Below are 18,209 nucleotides of genomic sequence, written 5' to 3'. Positions count from 1 at the left end.
GTTGCCATAAGCTAACATGGAACAGGAACCTGTTTGAATAATCTAGGAAAGGAACATTCCCACAATATCATGAAAATATATTTTATGTAGAAGGACTAAGAAGGCAACAGGTTTAAATAGAGACTTTTGGTACTTCAGAATGGGAATAAGCTGCAACTATGTCAGTTATATATGCAGCTATATCAGCTAAAAATCCAGTATGTTTCTTTCATTGTCTGAGTACTTGAGAGCTGCCATATTACAGGAGAGCTTAATGGTGGAGAGCAACAAGGCATAATTATAGTCCTGAGAAAAAGATGTACCCCTTTACAGGAAGTAGAAGATAATGGCAATGGCAGGGGAATACCATGAGAGTACAGCTGCTGGTAAAAAAGCCCAAAGCACTGACATGGAAGAGTGAGCCCTACACTTTTCCCTTGCTGGGACTTAAGTTATTTATTTATTAATTGTAGCTTTTTATTTACAAGTTATATGCATGGGTAATTTTAAGCATTGATAATTGCTAAACCTTTTGTTCCAGTTTTTCCCCTCCTTCCCCCCATCCCCTCCCCAAGATGGCAGGTTGACAAATACATGTTAAATACATTAGAGGATAAATTAAATACAATATAAGTATACATGTCTAAACAGTTATTTTGCTGTACAAAAAGAATCGGACTTTGAAATAGTGTACTATTAGCCTGTGAAGGAAATCAAAAATGCAGGCGGACAAAAATAGAGGGACTGGGAATTCTATGTAATGGTTCATAGTCATCTCCCAGAGTTCTTTGCTGGGTGTAGCTGGTTCAATTCATTCGGCTGTATTGGAGCTGATTTGGTTCATCTCATTGCTGGAGATGGTCACGTCCATCAGAATTGATCATCATATAGTATTGTTGTTGAAGTGTATAATGATCTCCTGGTCCTGCTCATTTCACTTAGCTTCAGTTCATGTAAGTCTCTCCAGGCCTTTCTGAAATCATCCTGCTGGTCATTTCTTACAGAACAATAATATTCCATAATATTCATATAGCACAGTTTATTCAGCCATTCTCCAATTGATGGGCATCCATTCAGTTTCCAGTTTCTGGCCACTACAAAGAGACCTGCCACAAACATCTGTGGACATGTAGGTCCCTTTGCCTTCTTTAAGATTTCTTTGGGATATAAGCCCAGTAGTAACACTGCTAGGTCAAAGTTTGATAACTTTTTGAGCATAGTTCCAAATTCCTCTCCAGAATGGTTGGATGTATTCACAATTCCACCAACAATGTATTAGTGTCCCTGTTTTCCTACATCCCCTCTAACATTCTGCATTATCTTTCCCTGTCATTCTAGCCAATCTGACAGGTGTGTAGTGGTATCTCAGAGTTGTCTTAATTTGCATTTGTCTGATTAATAATGACTTGGAGCATCTTTTCATATGGCTAGAAATAGGTTCAATTTCTTCTTCTGAGAATTGTCTGTTCATATCCTTTGACCATTTATCAATTGGAAAATGGCTTGATTTCTTATAAATTAGAGTCAATTCTCTATATCTTTTGGAAATGAGGCCTTTATCAGAACCTTTGACTGTAAAAATGTTTTCCCAGTTTATTGCTTCCCTTCTAATCTTGTCTGCATTAGTTTTGTTTGTACAAAAACTTTTCAATTGATATAATCAAAATTTTCTATTTTGTGATCAATAATGATCTCTAGTTCTTCTTTTATCATAAATTCCTTCGTCTTTCACAGGTCTTAGAGGTAAATTATCCTATGCTCTTCCAATTTATTTGTAATCTCACTCTTTATGCCTAGATCATGAACCCATTTTGACCTTATCTTGGTGTACGGTGTTAAGTGTGGGTCTGGGACTTAAGTAAATGAAGATTCTGTAGGTATTTGGATGGTTGGGAAAATGGCTCAGGTGGAGGTATCGAATACATCTCTTGGGCTCTGAGATGAGTTTATTTATTTACTTTTACTGTATAAATTCCATATTTTGAAGCCTTGTGAACCTGGATGCTTATAAAGGAAGTTCATGGCTAAAACCTGGGGGTGTACCAGATACTGAAGTTTCCATTGTAGCTGGGCCATTGATTTTATGAGGGAGTCTCTGAGAAAAACAATTACTAAAAAGTGAATGCTTGAATTATTATTACAAAAGAGGCACTTAATAAATACTAGCTGATTAACAATGATTCACATGTCCATAGAACTTTGGGATTTACAAGATGCTTGAATGAGTAATTGAATAAAAGAAAGAATGGTATATAGTCTCTGTTTTGATTTTGTCTAGTTCATCTTTACTCCTCTCCTCCTTCTTTTTTCCTGGAATGTTTGGGGTCTGAAAGAAGGAAGCTTTGCAGCTGTCAGACTATGGAACAAGTTCATCTCAGCAAATCTAGCCATGTTCATTCACAAGGCGCCTCCAGTTTTGACAGTTCATGGTTCTCAGCTTTTAGGTGTTAGACAGCTTTTAGGTGTTAGACTAATAATAATCATCCTTCACATTCATATAATAATCCCTGACAAATTTACAGTTTACAAAGTACTTTCTCATTCATTATGTCTTTTGATTCTCAATAGCTGTTTGAGGGAGGAAAGGGAGGAATTATTATGCCCATTTTACAAAGGTGAAAACTGAGTTTATATACTAAGGTGGTCACAGAACAAGGATCATTAAAATAGAACCACAAATCATCAATCTCTTAAAGAAAACCAAATCAATGCATGCACTGTGTCTACTATTTCTACTTCTCCAGGTATTCTGGATCCCCAAGTTTGAGATCTCCATTTCTACTGGCATCTTCAGTTTCATTTTAATTATGCTAATTTTTTCTAACTTGAGATAATGGGATTCCAAATGGGTTCCTGTCTCTCAGTGAAGTGGTACTTTAAAGTATCTAAATCTCCATGGTTTGTTGACCCTCTGTTTTTACAAAAACTCACCCAACATCCAAGAAAACAGAATTCTATCAGTTTGGAGATGGCCTATTAGGAAGTGACTATAGCATGAACTACATGGATACTACAGGCAGGACACATGGCTCCTAGTCTTGGTTCTGCCATTAAATCTTTCTATTATTTTGGTCAAATTACTTTCCTTCTTTGGGAAACATTCTCATCTGTAAAATGATAGAACTGGACTATGTAATTTCTAAGGGTCATCTTGGTGCCCAGAAGGAGGCAAGGAACCTACTGAAACTCCAAGGAATCTTGACAAAAAGACAGGAGACAGTATGTGCCTTTCCAATACCACTTTCCCATACACTCTGGTGGACACCTCAAGTTCCAGAAATAATGATTTCCCCCTTACCATCTTTCCTATTTCTGGTATGATCCCTGTACCAAGGGCTTCAGGGGAACAAACCCAAGAAAAAGAGATTCATCATCCTAGACACCATCAGCAACTGCCTACTAAATGTGACTAATAGGCTGGCAAACCAGCTTAGCTGAAGCAACAAGAAAAAGTCAGGAAGGTGGCATGTGCCAGATGAGTCAAAGCAGCAGCAACAACTTCCTTTGGACTTTGGGGGAGATAGTGAAGAATATAGGACCCCAAAGTCGTTGGAATGAGAGCACCTTTAAGAACATTGGTCCCTAATTTCAGAATTCCCCTCTTTCTCCTCTCTCTTCCCCTTTCTCCCCCACTCCCCCACCCCAGACCCAAGCCTTCAATAATTATTGAGATGTGAGCAGGCAACCACTTTTGCAGGTTAACTTCCAGGGTTCCTGTATTCATCTACCCATTGATGGCAATTGGTCAGTCACTCTATCAACAAACATTTATTAAATGGCCTGCAACTGTGTTAAGTATTGGGAATGAAAAGAAAGACAATAGTCCTTTCTATCAAGGAGCTCAAAGTCTAAAGGAAGAAACATACAATTATATGTGAAGAAAAAATAGACAGGATAAATTAGCGGGAAGACACTAGCCTCAAGTGAATCATGAAAAGCTTCTTGTAGAAAGTGAAATTTTAGCTGAGTTGCACACAACATGAACTTCTGAGGTAGTCTGGAGGTAAGAGAGAGAAATCTGCTTCCCCTATTTCTTGCTGCAAAGTATAAAGAATAAGTCCTCAAGAGCTGCCAGTCCCAGAAGATTTCTATTGTACTTTTACATGTCATAAGGACAGCAACTGCTACTTAGTAAACCAATATGAAGTTCCCTGTGGTCCATATTTGATTGGGGACTCTCTTGATTCATCCTTTGTAATATGCTTTCTCTAGTCAAGTACTTGTTCCTTTTAACAAGTCAGATGAGAGTGCTTTGGAAGATATTAGTCCATATCCCCAATTCTAGAAAACTCTCCTGATAATTTGGAAAAGATAGAACAGGCATTATAGACTCTGCTCCCCCAGTAGCCACAACTAGTGAAGATAAGGAAAAGAAAGTTCTCATCACCATAACTAAATCCAACATAAGAAAGTTTTATCAGTGGAAATAACATGAAAGAATATGCATTATCACCTACCTCCAGGAGTAAATACAAAATGCTCTGTTTGGCATTCAAAGTCCTTCCTTCCTTTCTAGCCTTCTTATACTTTATTCCCAAAACATACTCTCTGATCCAGTGATACTGGCTTCTTGGCTGTTCCACGAACAAGAGACTCCATTGTTCTGCTCTGGACACGTATCTCTGGTTTTTCTCTATATTTGGAACGTTCTCCCTCCTCTAATTACTGACTTTCCTAGCTTTTTTTAAGTCCCAACTAAAATCTCACTTAATATAGAGTCTTTCCTAATCCCTCTTAATTACAGTATCTTCCCTCTGTTAATTATCTTCTATTTATCCTGTTTGTAGCTTTGAATATATTTGTTTGAATGTTGTCTTTCCTGTTAGATTATAAGCTTCTTGAAACCAGGGACTGTCTTTTGCCCTGGTGCTTAGCAAAGTGCCTAGTACATAGTAGGTGCTTAATAAATGTTGACTAATTACTTTGCCACTGGGTCATTCTATCTGATTTTCTGCTGATCCCTCTTATTTATACTAATTTCCCATCTTATTTTTCTAATTTGCATCCTTAGTTATTAGTGCAGAACCTTGACACAGTAAGTGCCTAATACATGCTTTTTCATTCTCAGTTACATGTTTTACAGTTTCCTTATCTATAAAATGAGGAGAAGAGAGGATAGTGCACTAGATAATGTCTGTTTTTCCAGTTCTAACTCTTAAGATCTTGAACTTTAGAACAGAAACTGGCTTACTTTTCTATTTGTATACTCAGCATTTAACATCATGCTTTGCAACTAATAAAACCTTAATAAATGCTTCATCCATTCATATCTTTTTCTTACAGCCAAATTCTCCCCTCCAAACATATTCAAACATTTTCTTCCCTTCCTTCCCCACTGCCTTTGCTCTCTCCATGCTCTAGTTCATCTTTCTAGCTGGAGATCTAAGCTCCCATTTTATATCAGTTTTCAACCTAGGAACCTTATGCCTAGGAATACTAGCTGATCACATACACACTACTCTTTACTGCCTGGGGAGAAATTGGAGCTAATTTTGTGAGGAGTTTCTTATTCTTATTTTCCATTTGCTCCTTGGATAATTATAAAATAATTATTAATCTTACACTTGTGGAGGGACTGACATGCTCTTCAAGGAAGTCAGTTTGGAAGCACCAATCACTTGTTGGATAATGGAGTGATACTTATTCCCAAGGAGCATGTAATGAAATCAAACTTACTCATTCATTCCATCTTGCTACTTTCCACAAGGTTCAGAAGAGAAGAGCCAGACTGGGCTCCTCCCTCAATCTAATTACAATCCTACCTTTAAAAATAACAGTCTGTAGATCTGGGGCTGCCTCTGATTTGGTGCATTCCTTTTGGAAATTAAATTAATGGGTGTTATATTACACTAGGAACTACATACGAATCAAAGTTATAGAAGACTTGGTCAGAATTTACAATGTAGCAGTCTCTAGGCCTCAGTTTCCCCATGTCCAGAAGTGATTGTGTTTGGACTAGATGATCTCTAATATTCCTTTCAGCGCTGACATTCTATGCTCTAGATTTTTTTCTTGCTTTTTTGCTGAGGCAATTGGGGTTAAATACTTGCCCAGAGTCACATAGCTAGGAAGTGTTAAGTGTCTTGAGGCCCATTTGAATTCAGGTTCTCCTGACTTCAGGACTGGTGCTCTAGATGGGAAGCTAGGTGGTGCAGTGGATAGAGCACCATATTATTTATTTTCATGAGCTTATTTATAGGCTCTTTCCTAACTCATAGGATCTTCATGGACAAGATGGTGAGATGTAGAGTCGATGATAGGACAGTCAGATAGATTTATGGTTGTTCAGACAAACATCCTGATTAATAGAAGGCTTTTAAAAATGTGGTTATGCACTGTGTTCTTGGCTCTGTTGTGTGTTCAGCATTTTAAATCACAAGCATGCTTATTAAATTTGTGAATAACACAGAGATGGAATAGATAAGTAGCTAACCCACTAAATAACAAATCAAAGATCCAAAATTATTTCAAGTGCTATTTGATTTTTTTTCTGCTCAGTGTCCCATGGATTTATTCCATCTCTCTGAACCCCAATATTATTTATTTCTCCCAAGTCCACAATCAACAGGCTAGAGAACCTGGCAATTTTACAAAAGACAAAACAAAAAATCAACACTGGACTTAGAATTGCCTTTGGATTCCTTCCCATGGTTTTCTTTCTCCTCAATGGAACATTGGGCCATCAATCATTTTTCCTTCCTTCTCTCTAGAAAATCAGTCTAAACCACTTTTAAATTCACATATCTTATACCCTAATTTGATTTCTGGTCATTCTAAGAAGATTTTGCACTCAGCCATTACTTAGTCAATAACTCAATTCAATTAAACTAAATTCAATATCAGAAACATTTATCTTCTTTTAAGGTTTGGCTCAGGGCCCATATTATTCACAGAATGTTTGTTGATCCTCTTAGGTGTTAGGATTTCTTCCTTCTTAAATTACCATATATTATACTTATTAGCATATATGTTAGATTCCTTAGTAGAATGTAAACTCATTGAAGGCAGGGACTTTTTTGGTTGTAGCTTTGTATCTTCATTGATGATAGTAGGTACTCAAAAATGTTTGTGGAAGTGGGATAACCACTTTGAACATGGCTAAGCACAGTTTTGATCCTCAGGCTGCTTACTCTCTACTCAGGGAGGGGATGATATTTTTGACAAATAAATATGATTTACAGTAGAATGTGACTTAGGCAAAGGAGAGATACAGACAAAATGCTCTATGAAAGTTAAGGTAAGGGGGCAGCTAGATGGTGCAGTGAATATAGAACCAGCCCTGAAGTCAGGAGGACCTGATTTCAAATCTGGCTTCAGACACTTAACACTTACTAGCTTTATGCCGGGGCAAGTCACTTAACCCTAATTGCCTCAGGGGGAAAAAGAAGGTTAAAGTAAGAAGAAATTAGTAAAGCAAGGAGATAGGTTAAATGGGCACTTCTAACTTTAAATCCTTCAATCCCTTTGGATTCTAAAGAGAGAAGGACCATGAATGGTTTTTGAGCATTCTTCTATCTGTGAAACACAGGAAGTTAACAGGAGAAGGTCAACAAAGGAGACCGAGATAGACAATGGTATATATTACAGGCAAGGGGATTTACTAACTAGCTGCCTAGTTAGTAGCTGTCTACTAGGCAGCTAGGTGACAGTGGGTACAGCACTAAGCCTAGTATTAGGAAGATCTGAGTTCAAATCTGCTCTCACTTAGTAGATGTTTGACCCTGGACAAGTTACTCAATTCCTGATTTCCTCCAAAACTCCCTCAACCTCCTCCTACCAAATAACAATCTAAATGGAGAAACAACTCTACCTTTTTCTCTAAGAGGTGATTTCTTCATCTGCAAAATGAGAGAGTTGGACTGGATGGCCTTAAAGGTCCCTTGCAATTGCAGATTTATGATCCCATGATATTATAATTTAATGCCTAAAATAGATTTTGTTTGGAGAAAAAGTTATTTGGCAAAGCAAAAAGGAGGCTAGACTTTAAGTCAAGAAGACTTAGCTAAAGATTTTGCCTCTTGACACTTAATAGCTATATGGACATGAATATTTCCCTTTCTTTTCTAGATATTAATTTTGATAACCATAAAATGGGAGTAATAGTTCTAGTACTTACACTTGATAGTTTGTTATAAGATTCAAAGTATGATAATGTGTAAAGTGAAATATAAAGTGGTAGGATATCAAGACACTGTAGTCTACTTGGGCAACTAAAGGGCATATTAAAACCCTGGCTCTACTATTTGTAAAGTTTTATGCAGAGAGGAATTTATAGTCTATTGTGTGAGGGGAATTGAGGCAGACGTAAGGTGGAAACATAAATGATATCACTATAGGGCCAGACCAATGAAGGCCAAGTCAGGTTTAACATAATAAGTGAGTACTACAGGAATTGGGATGAAAGAGATGACTTCATGTAGAAAGATTGCTCAGCAGTCAGGGAAAAAGCATGATGGAGCAGAGATAGTGATTGGTTTTGAAACATGTATAGAAGGAAAGAAAGGAGGAAAGAGAGCGATAGGAAAATGAAGGCTTGAGAAAGGCAGAGACATCACTTCTCATCCTCATTTGACAGAAGAGGAAGCTAAGACCCTGAGGAATGATTTTATTCAACCAGGATCACATAGGTAGTAAGAAGAAGAGCTGTCTGGAAAACAGGTGATCTGAATTCCCAAACCCATTGTTCCTGCTGCTACATCTTCATGTTGTCTCAATTTAGAAAATTTGTGGCATCCACTGGGGCAATGTCTAGTTGAAACTTATGCCTATTGTATGTGGCATGGACTCATGAACTAGATATACTACTTGAACCAATAAACCTCAACTGTAGAAAGAGCTCATAAGTTTATATAGCAAATCCTTTAGTCAGTGAGATGTAGGTGGGAGTCAAATTGTAAAGCTCTTGAATGCAAGCTAACAGTAAAGTCATGAATCACTGTAGTTTTTGGATTCAGGAGGTGACAAAATCATAACTATGTTTTAGGAAGATTGATGTCTATGTTTGAAAGTGGGAAGGGAAGAAACTGGAGGCAAATGGATCATCAGTAGATTATTCCAAAAGACAAGGGAAGAAGGCATTAAGGTCCTGGACTGTAGGAGGGCAGACAATCCCAGTGATATAGAGGAAAGGACAGATGGATGTGTTGGTTAACTAGACAGAATAATTGAAAACAATCTCCTTTCCCCAAAAAACTGTAAGGCCCTAACTTTCCTTCTTTCTTTTTTTTTTTTTTTAATAGGATTTGTATTTAATCTACTTCATCTGAAGACAGAGGGAAAAGAATTTTCCATCTTTTACTAAGTCATCCATGTCTTTCAGATATGTTCTCACTCTCTCTATTCTAACTCCCAGGCACAAGGTGTTTCTTATCTGTTTCCAATTAGAAGAACTAACTGGCTTGACTAACCTTGCCTCCAGCAGGGTTGGCAGCACAGTGCCAGCCTGAGTTGTTTGGTCCTTTCCTGGAGCTCTCTCTCCATGGGCAGCTTCTTGTCTCATTAGCTAGGCTGTTCTGTAAAGCAAGTTGGTACTGACCTCATGATTTGCTCTCCCATATCCAGTGGCTTCATGGAAACAGACAATAACTTCACATTTTCTACCAGGTTCAAAGGAATGAGATATGGCACTGAAGAAGTCTAGTTTCAATATTGGGGCAGTATCTTTCCTCAGTTACCTGTATTCATCATTCCTGTATATATTATTCATTCATTCAAAAAATTCATATCATAAAATTTTAGAGTTGGAAAAGACCTCAGACACTATAGGACTATATATAGATTTAGAGCTGGAAGGGATCTTAAAGTTCATCTAATCCAACCGATTTATATTACAGATAAGGAAACTTAAGTCCTACAAAACTGAGCCTATGACTTATCCAAGTAGGAAGTATAATGTTGGTATTTGAACCATATTCTTCTTATTTCAGGCTCAGTGCTGTGGTTTGCTTCCATCTTGAAGCCCTTGGATGAGATACATCCTGGGATTGATTCCACTCCCAGTAGGAATCATAAAAAGAAGCAGTTTCCTCCTTCATTGTAAAATAGAAGAGGCAGACTAGATAGATGTCTTCCAAGGTCTCTTCAAGGTCTAGATCTATGATCCATGATCTTATAATTTAATGTCTGAAGTAGGTTTTGCTTAGAGAATAAGTTTGGCATAGAAAATAGTGTGCTGTATTTTAAGTTAGGAAGACTTGCATAAAAATCTTGTCTCTGATACTTTGTAGCTATGTAACCATGGGCGAATTACTTAGCCTTTCTAAGATTTAATTTGTATCATCTATAAAATGGGAATATTAGCTCTGGTACTTGCCTTTAAGGCTTGTTAGGAAGCTCAAGTGTAATAATGTATATAAAATGCATTCTAAAATATAAAGTACTATATAAGCATTGGTTATTTTTATTTCAAGATTTCATTTGTATTAGAACTACTTGCTTAGTTTCTTGCCCTTTTGCCTTTCCTTGATTCCCACCCCCAACATGTGTGTATCATTCATTTCTGTTTCTAGCTTACTAATGTCTTTGTCTAGTATCTACTTGTATAGAATACTTAACTCCCCTGTTCCTTGATTCCTGTCCTGCCACAGTGATTCTCCTCTGACAACAATCCTAATTCTATTCTCTGGCTGCCTCTAACTACATTGGGACCACAAAGAAGAGAAATAGGACTGGACTACATCAATGTCATTCCCTAACAATCTGTGATGGAAAGAATATGGGATTTATAGTTGGAATCTATGGACTTGTATCCTGGTTCAAATGAATGAATAATACATACAGGAATGATGTAACATCAGGTAACTTAGCAAAGATTATGCCCCTGATATTGAAATAAGTTCTATGGACTTTTGATCATTCATTTTCTAAGTAGTACAATAGGGAAAATTATAGCTGACTCAGAGAGTTCTGCAAGGAAATCACTTTGTAAACTTAAAATAAAATTTAAAAAAGTGTTACCAGAATCATTTAACCATATTTTTTCTAAGAATAAAAAAGGAAACAGTTCAAAAATATTTCATGGGTAGTTCTTGAAGGCTACCAACCAGTCAATAATATATTGTCATTTGGTGGGGCTCAAGAAGGTACCAGACCACAAAGGAGTTGATGAAATATTTCCCTTTGGATTCTAAAGAGAGAAGGACAACGAATGGTTTTTGAGCATTCTTCTATCTGTGAAACACAGGAACTCAACAGGAGAAGGTCAAACAAAGGAGACTGAGATAGACAATGGTATATGTTACAAGCAAGGGGAATTAAAAATGAGACCCCCTTTCAGGAGACAGGGAGGAGACTGCTCTTGGAAAGAGTGGAGGATAATACTTGATGAGTTCATCTGCTAAGATTTGAGAGCTCTTGTCTGGGAGGCTTCTTAATTTTACATCCTGAAGGTTATAAGGAATCTCAAATGTATGTATTCCAAATCTCTTATTTTACATGGAAATTAACTGACTTGACTGAGGTCATAAGACTGAGGTAACAGAGCTGAGACTCTTGTTCCTTCTGTCTCACTATACTTCCTTTTCAGGTTCCTTTAGATGCTAAGGACTATACTACCCCATCTATCTCTGCAGCTACCTCAGTAGCTCTCTTTCTAGACACTATCTTATAAATGTCTAATCAACTGTCACCAGCACTGCTAATTCCGGGTCTCAATCTCTATCTTCCTTCAAATATTCCTCCTGCTCACTGCTACGGAGTTTCAGGTGAAAAGAAGACTCCATGAAACCTTCAGCAATCATCTTGTAGGATCATATAGGCATAGGATGACTTATAGGAATCAAGGCAATATGAAGCAAACAGAACAAGGAAAACAACACACACAATGACTGCAAAGCAAATTGAAAAATAACAGATAAAGCAAATGGAAACCAAATGCTGTGAAATTATGATGATCAAACTTAGTCCCAAAGAAGAGATATAAGAGGAAACTAATCTTTTTTTTTTTTTTTGGCAATGGGGCAGGACAATGGATACAGAACCTCAGACTTGGTTGACATATTGGTTAGGTTTTTCCTTTCTTTTTAATCTTTTCTTATAAGGGATAGATCTCTGGAGAGGGGGAAGAGAAAGATATACTGGGATAAAAATAAAAAATACATTAACAGTTTTTAGAGTCTTAAAAAATGTGTGTTTTGGAACAATTGTTCCTGACTAAGGTCTTTTAATTTCTGGCAAACTTACTCCAGTCATTCATTTATGCATCATTCAACAGATTACTAATTCCACGCACCATGTCATGAATATGACAACTTTTCTTGACTTTTGTTTTCTACTTTGTAAAGTAAGGAGAATGAGTTCTCTAAGGTGCTTTCCATCTCTGAAATTTTGTGTCCTTTGATTCTAAGATCCCTTCAAGCTCTAGCATTCTTTTTTTTTTTAAATAATAGCTTTTTTTTTCAGAATACATGGAAAGATAGTTTTCAACTTTCATCCTTGCAAAATCTTGTGTTCTAAATTTTTCTCTCTCCCTCCTTTCCCTCCCTTTCCCTTCTCCTAGATAACAAACGAGCCAATATAGGTTAAACATGTGTAATTCATTTAAACATTATTTCCACATTTATCATGATGCACAAGAAAAATCAGATCAATAGGGGGAAATGAAAAAGAAAAAAACAAACAACAAGAACAACAAAAAGCAAAAATCTATGTTGTGATCCATATTCAGTCCCCCTAGAACTCTCTCTGGATGCAGAAGGCTCTCTTCATTACAAGTCTACTAGAATTGGCCTTTATCACCTCATTGTTGAAAAGAGCTAAGTCCATCATAGTTGATCATCACATAATCTTGTTACTGTGTACAATGTTCTCTTGGTTCTACTTACTTCACTTAGCATCAGTTCATGTAAGTCTCTCCAGGCACTTCTGAAATCATCCTGCTGATCATTTCTTATAGAACAATAATATTCCATAATATTTATACACCATAACTCATTCAGGCAATCTCCAAATGATGGACATCCATTTCCAATTCCCAGTTCTCTCGTCACTACAAAAAGGACTGCTACAAACATTTTTGCAAATTTGTGTCCTTTTCCCTTTTTTAATGATCTCTTTGGGATAAAGACCCAGTGGAGACATTCCTGGATCAAAGGGTATGCAGAGTTTGATAGCCCTTTGGGCATACTTCCAAATCGCTATCCAGAATGGTTGGATCACTTCACAACTCTACTAACAATGTATTAACGTCCCAGTTTTCCCACATCCCTTCCAACATTTATCATTACCTTTTTCTGTTATCTTAGCTAACCTGAGAGGTGTGAAATAGTACCTCAGATTTGTTTTAATTTGAATTTCTCTAATCAACAGTGATTTAGAAACTCCAGCATTCTTAATTCTATGTTCAAAAGTCCTATTGAGTTGTAACATTTCTGTTCTATGATTTTTTAAAAAGGTGTACATTCATTTAAAAAATTTCCATATGAGTCACGTTGGAAAAAAAATAGAATAAAAGGGAAAAGTTACAAGAAAAAAAAAAACAAAAGAAAAAAAGGTGGAACTAGTATGCTCTGATATGCATTCAGTCTCTGTAGGTTTGTCTTCTGGATGCAGATGACATTTTATTGTTTATTGGATTTACCTTGGATCATTGAATTACTGAGAAGAGTTAAATCTATGATAGTTGATCATCACACAATCTTGCTGTTGCTATGTACAATGTTGGTCTGGTTTTGCTTGCTTTATAGTATCAGCTCATATAAATCTTTGCAGGCTTTACTGAAATCAGCCTGTTCATCATTTTTTATTGAACAATGATATTCCAGTACTTTCATATACCATAACTAATTCAGCCACCCCCCCAATTGATGGGCATCCATTCATTTTCCAATTCTGTGCCACCACAAAAAGAGCTACTTCAAACATTTTTGCACATGTCGATCCTTTTCTCTTTTTTATAATTTCTTTGGGATACAGATCCAGTAGTATATGCTCTATGATTTTAAAGCCCTGTGCAGCTCTAATGCATTATCTTTTTTGACTTGAAAGCCTTATGCATTTTAAATATTCTAAATTTTTTCTCTTTTAAATAATATTTTATCTTTTGAATTATACATGGACAATTTTTAACATTTATTTTTAAAATAAAATTTTGAATTCCAAATTTTTTCCTTCCCTCATTTGCCTCCCTCCTCCCTAAGACAATAAGCAAATTAATATAGCTTACATGTGAACAATTTAAATATATTTAATAATTTTAAGGTCTCCTTGCATTTCTGACATTCTCTGTTCTGTGATTCTAAGTCCCTTTGCAGCTCTGACATTCTATGATTCTTATGTCATTTCCATCTGTAAGATTTTATTTAGGTTGTGTTTTCTGACAAGGAATAAAGGGAGGGGCTGTTAGGAGAACCTTTTAAAGACCTGGATAAGAAATCTTCATTGGAGATCAAAAGCATAGAGAGTTGCTATGAGTGGCCTGCTGTTCCTATATTCACTTTGAACAATATAGCCACAAGGATGCCACCTGAAGCAATTTCTAGATTTCTAAATTCTAAGTTCTATTTGATCCATTTTAACTTGGCCTTAGAAAAAAGGAGAGAATATTTTCCATCCTAGGCTTCCTACATAGGATCTTTCATGGCCAGGCTTACAAAGAGATTCAGTGGCAGAAATCTTTCTAATAGGGCATAAGAGGTTAATGCTGAATAGTCATGTAGCAACTTCTGAGATAGGATGCCTCTTCTTAATGCTCATGTTTACCCAGCTATCTAAAGACCACAAGCCCAAGATCATCCATGTAGGGCCTGGTAGAGAACTTACCATTCGATATAACTTGTCTTCTAGCTCCTGGTTAATCCTCTGTAAAGCTAAGTAGTTGTTCTGTATTCTGAAAGAAAAGATAATACTATGTCATTAGGATCACTGACCCCTCACCAGAGTCCTAAGGACAGGGAGAGGAAACAAGTTATACATTACTGCTAAAGAATCAGACTTCAAAGTCAAACACACACACACACACACACACACAAGCTTTTCACTCATGATGTTCTCTTCCAGGAAAGCTTTCCAGATGATACCCATCTTACTTGCTCACCCTTTTACCCCAAAGGCTCTTGATCACTTATTCAATAAATTCTCCATTTCCCCAAACACAAGGTGGCTCAGCATGAAATAAAACACCATGAGAGAAGGTAAAATATAGGATTATAAAATAGCATTTAGGCCATTCATCTGTATTAGATGTACATACACAGCTGAATCTTTCCATTGTGAATTCACGTGCCTGTTATGTACAACATGGTTTAATGGCAAGGGAGATGAACCTGGAGTTGGGAGATATGGGCTGGAATCTATACACTAGCCCTAACTAGTTGTATGATATGGAACAAGTCATGTTAGCTTTCTGAATCTTTCTTGAATTTCTGGTAAATAGAGAAAATTATGCTTTCACATAGTTATCCCCAAGCATATACTTTATAAACTCAGAGACAAGTTAAGCTGGTCTCAGACACTGACTAGCTATGTGACTCTGGGCAAATAATTTAAGTTCAGTATATCTCAGTTTCTTCATCTACAAAATGGGGATACTGACTTAAATTTGGAAATATGATTTGAAGAATTGCACATATTTAATATATTGGATTACTTGCTATCTAGGGATGGGGGAGTTAGGGAGGGAAGGAGAAAAATTTGGAACACAATGTTTTGGAAGGGATAAATTGAAAACAATCTTTGTGTGTATTTCAAAAAATAAAAAGCTATTATAAAAAAATAAAATGGGGATAATAGCACCTCAGAGGGTTATTGTAAGGATTAAATGAGCTAATATGTGTAAATATATTAAGTAGTATATACATATAGTAGTAAATATTTTAAGTTTTGCACAGTGTTTGGCACATAGTAGGACTTAATAAATATTTATTTCCTTCCCCCTTAAAAGTGTTATAGCAGTGGGAACTATAATTATTGTTGCTGCTCTATTATACTTTTATTCATGCCCAAATCACAGAATCTCAGGGGTGGGAGGGACTTCAGAGATCATCTAATTCATTTGCTTTCTCCAACAACCAATCCATCCATCAACAAACACTGATTTGGTACTTACACTGCAGAAAATTATGCTGGCTGCAGGAGTTGGGGGGAGGGAGGGAATATTTAGATAAAACCCAGATAGTTGATTTCATGAGCTCATAGTGTAGTTATTCCTAGCCAGTATGACATCCATTTTCTCTGACTATTTCCCATGTCTGAAAGGTATGAATAAAGAATATCTTTCTTTATTTTCACCTACTGGCTCCCTTCAAGTTTCACCTAAAATTCCATTTTCTATATGAAGACTTTCCCAATCTATCTTAATTCTAGTGCCTCCCCCTGTACATAGCTTGTTTGTACATATTTATTTGCTTGTTGCCTCTCCCATTAGATTATGAATTCCTTAGGAGCAGGGACTGGCTTTTGCCTCCGTTATATCATAACCACTTAGCACAGTGCTGGTATATAGAAGGCACTTAACAAATGGTTATTAACTGACTGACCTCCTCCTCAAAACAGATAATTCATCTTTGTGGTCTATATTCTTAGAACACCACTCTGCTCCAAAACTCTTCTCTCTAAAGTTAGCAACATTCTTTGTATTTAATGGTCTTGTCTCAATCCTCATATACCATAATTTAACTTCTGCTCTTCCTGGATACTCTCTCCTATCTTCGTTTTCATCACCATGCTCTCTCATGATTCTCTTCTTACCTGTCTTTGTCAGTATTCTCTGCTTATTTCCTAAGTGTTAATCTCCAAGAGTGCTTTATTTATACCTTTTCTTCATTTTCCACATTCTTTTCCTGGATGATCTCATATATTCTCAAATATATGAATTCTATCATCTCTATGCTGATGCGTACCAAAGCTATATAATGCATCCAAATTTGGTCATCACCACCTTGATGACTAATGACCATCTTGAACAACCTTGAAATTAACATGATGCTTTCCTTTCTTTTACTCCTTGTTTCAATCCATAGCCAAATTGTTTGCTTCACATCCACATGTCACATACATTCCCTTCTTTCTACTTACAATCATTATTCTAATTCAGAACCCCATAACCTTGATAATAGTTTCCTTGATAATAGTTTCTCCTCCCCACATAGCCACATAGCTGCCAAAACAATCTTCATAAGATACTTATCTGACCCTGCCAGTTTCCTGCTGACAAATTTAGGATAAAGCAGAAACTCTTCAGTTTAGCATTTAACTATCCCCACTCCCATCTTCTCAACCTGATTCCACCTTACTATTTTCAAACAGATTCTGTACTCCAGGAAAGATGGATTACTTTGTCATTTCCCAAACTTCATATTCAATTGCATACCTTCATGCTATGACTTCATATGGGCTGCCCTTCTGTCCTTGCCTGTACTCTCTTACATACATTTCTCAGAATCCATATCTTTATATGGCTCAGATGCCATCTCCACTTGAAAGCTTCTCTCACTTACCCCAGCTCTCAGTCTTTCCCTTCTCTTACCTTGAATTTATTTATTTGTGTACCTGCTGTGTCCTCCACCCAAGCCCTAGCAGGATGCAAGTTTCCCAAGTGCAGGAACTATTTTAGTGTTTTGCTTTATAGACTCGGTGGTCAGGCTTGTTGAATTAAATTGAATTTTCTGAATTCTTCTAGTGATGGCAGGCATATTGCCTATAGCAGCAGCTCAATCCACTTTTGCTTGTTAGGAAACCTTCCCTTTAATCAATCACAACTGATCTTATAATATTTTCTTAGTGATCCTATTTCTGTCTTCTGCCTATCAATGTAGTTAACTCATCTGCAGAACAACAGTTGAAAGTTAGGAAAGTAGTAAGAAAGACTCTTGAGTATCCCTGATCATTGTACAAAGCCCAGAATTGAAAGCTCATGAACTTGATTCACAGAAGTGCCTTTGTTGCCACTCAGGGCCTATTGATTTCTTTTTCACACCTATTTCTACCAAGTTTGGTTACCTAGTTTCCCAGATCACAGAAATTTAGAAGTAGCAAATTATGTAGGACTGCTAGAAGTAGTTACACTGAGAATAGCTGGTCATTTCTTAGATGTGCCTTGCTCTTCTCAAACTCTTCCTTTTGATAAATAGCAATGATAAAACACTATCTTCTTCCCTAAGGTCTTTTTTGGACTTAATACTAAAGGAAATTAAATTACACATCCCCTATTTAAGAAGGCAGGGAAATGTGTGATTCACAGATGTTGTCACCTATATCAGTACCATTTTAAAATGTTGATGCCTAAAGGTTTAAAT

The 18,209-nt window shown here is 36.7% G+C and overlaps 1 protein-coding gene across 7 annotated transcripts in view; it reads right to left on the bottom strand.

Moving 5' to 3' along the window:
• BEGAIN (brain enriched guanylate kinase associated) overlaps positions 1-18,209 on the bottom strand; it is a 269,374-nt gene that overhangs the window by 41,590 nt on the left and 209,575 nt on the right. For all 7 annotated transcript variants that reach the window (XM_051978363.1, XM_051978365.1, XM_051978366.1 and 4 more), the window contains one exon: positions 14,737-14,803. In XM_051978363.1, the coding sequence (XP_051834323.1) occupies positions 14,737-14,803 (67 nt within the window). The remainder of the gene's footprint in view (positions 1-14,736; positions 14,804-18,209) is intronic.

Source organism: Antechinus flavipes, chromosome 2 (genome assembly GCF_016432865.1).
Source record: "Antechinus flavipes isolate AdamAnt ecotype Samford, QLD, Australia chromosome 2, AdamAnt_v2, whole genome shotgun sequence".
Classification (NCBI taxonomy): domain Eukaryota; kingdom Metazoa; phylum Chordata; class Mammalia; order Dasyuromorphia; family Dasyuridae; genus Antechinus; species Antechinus flavipes.
Note: the sequence above shows the minus strand (reverse complement) of the source record. Positions and strands in the feature narration are given on the sequence as shown.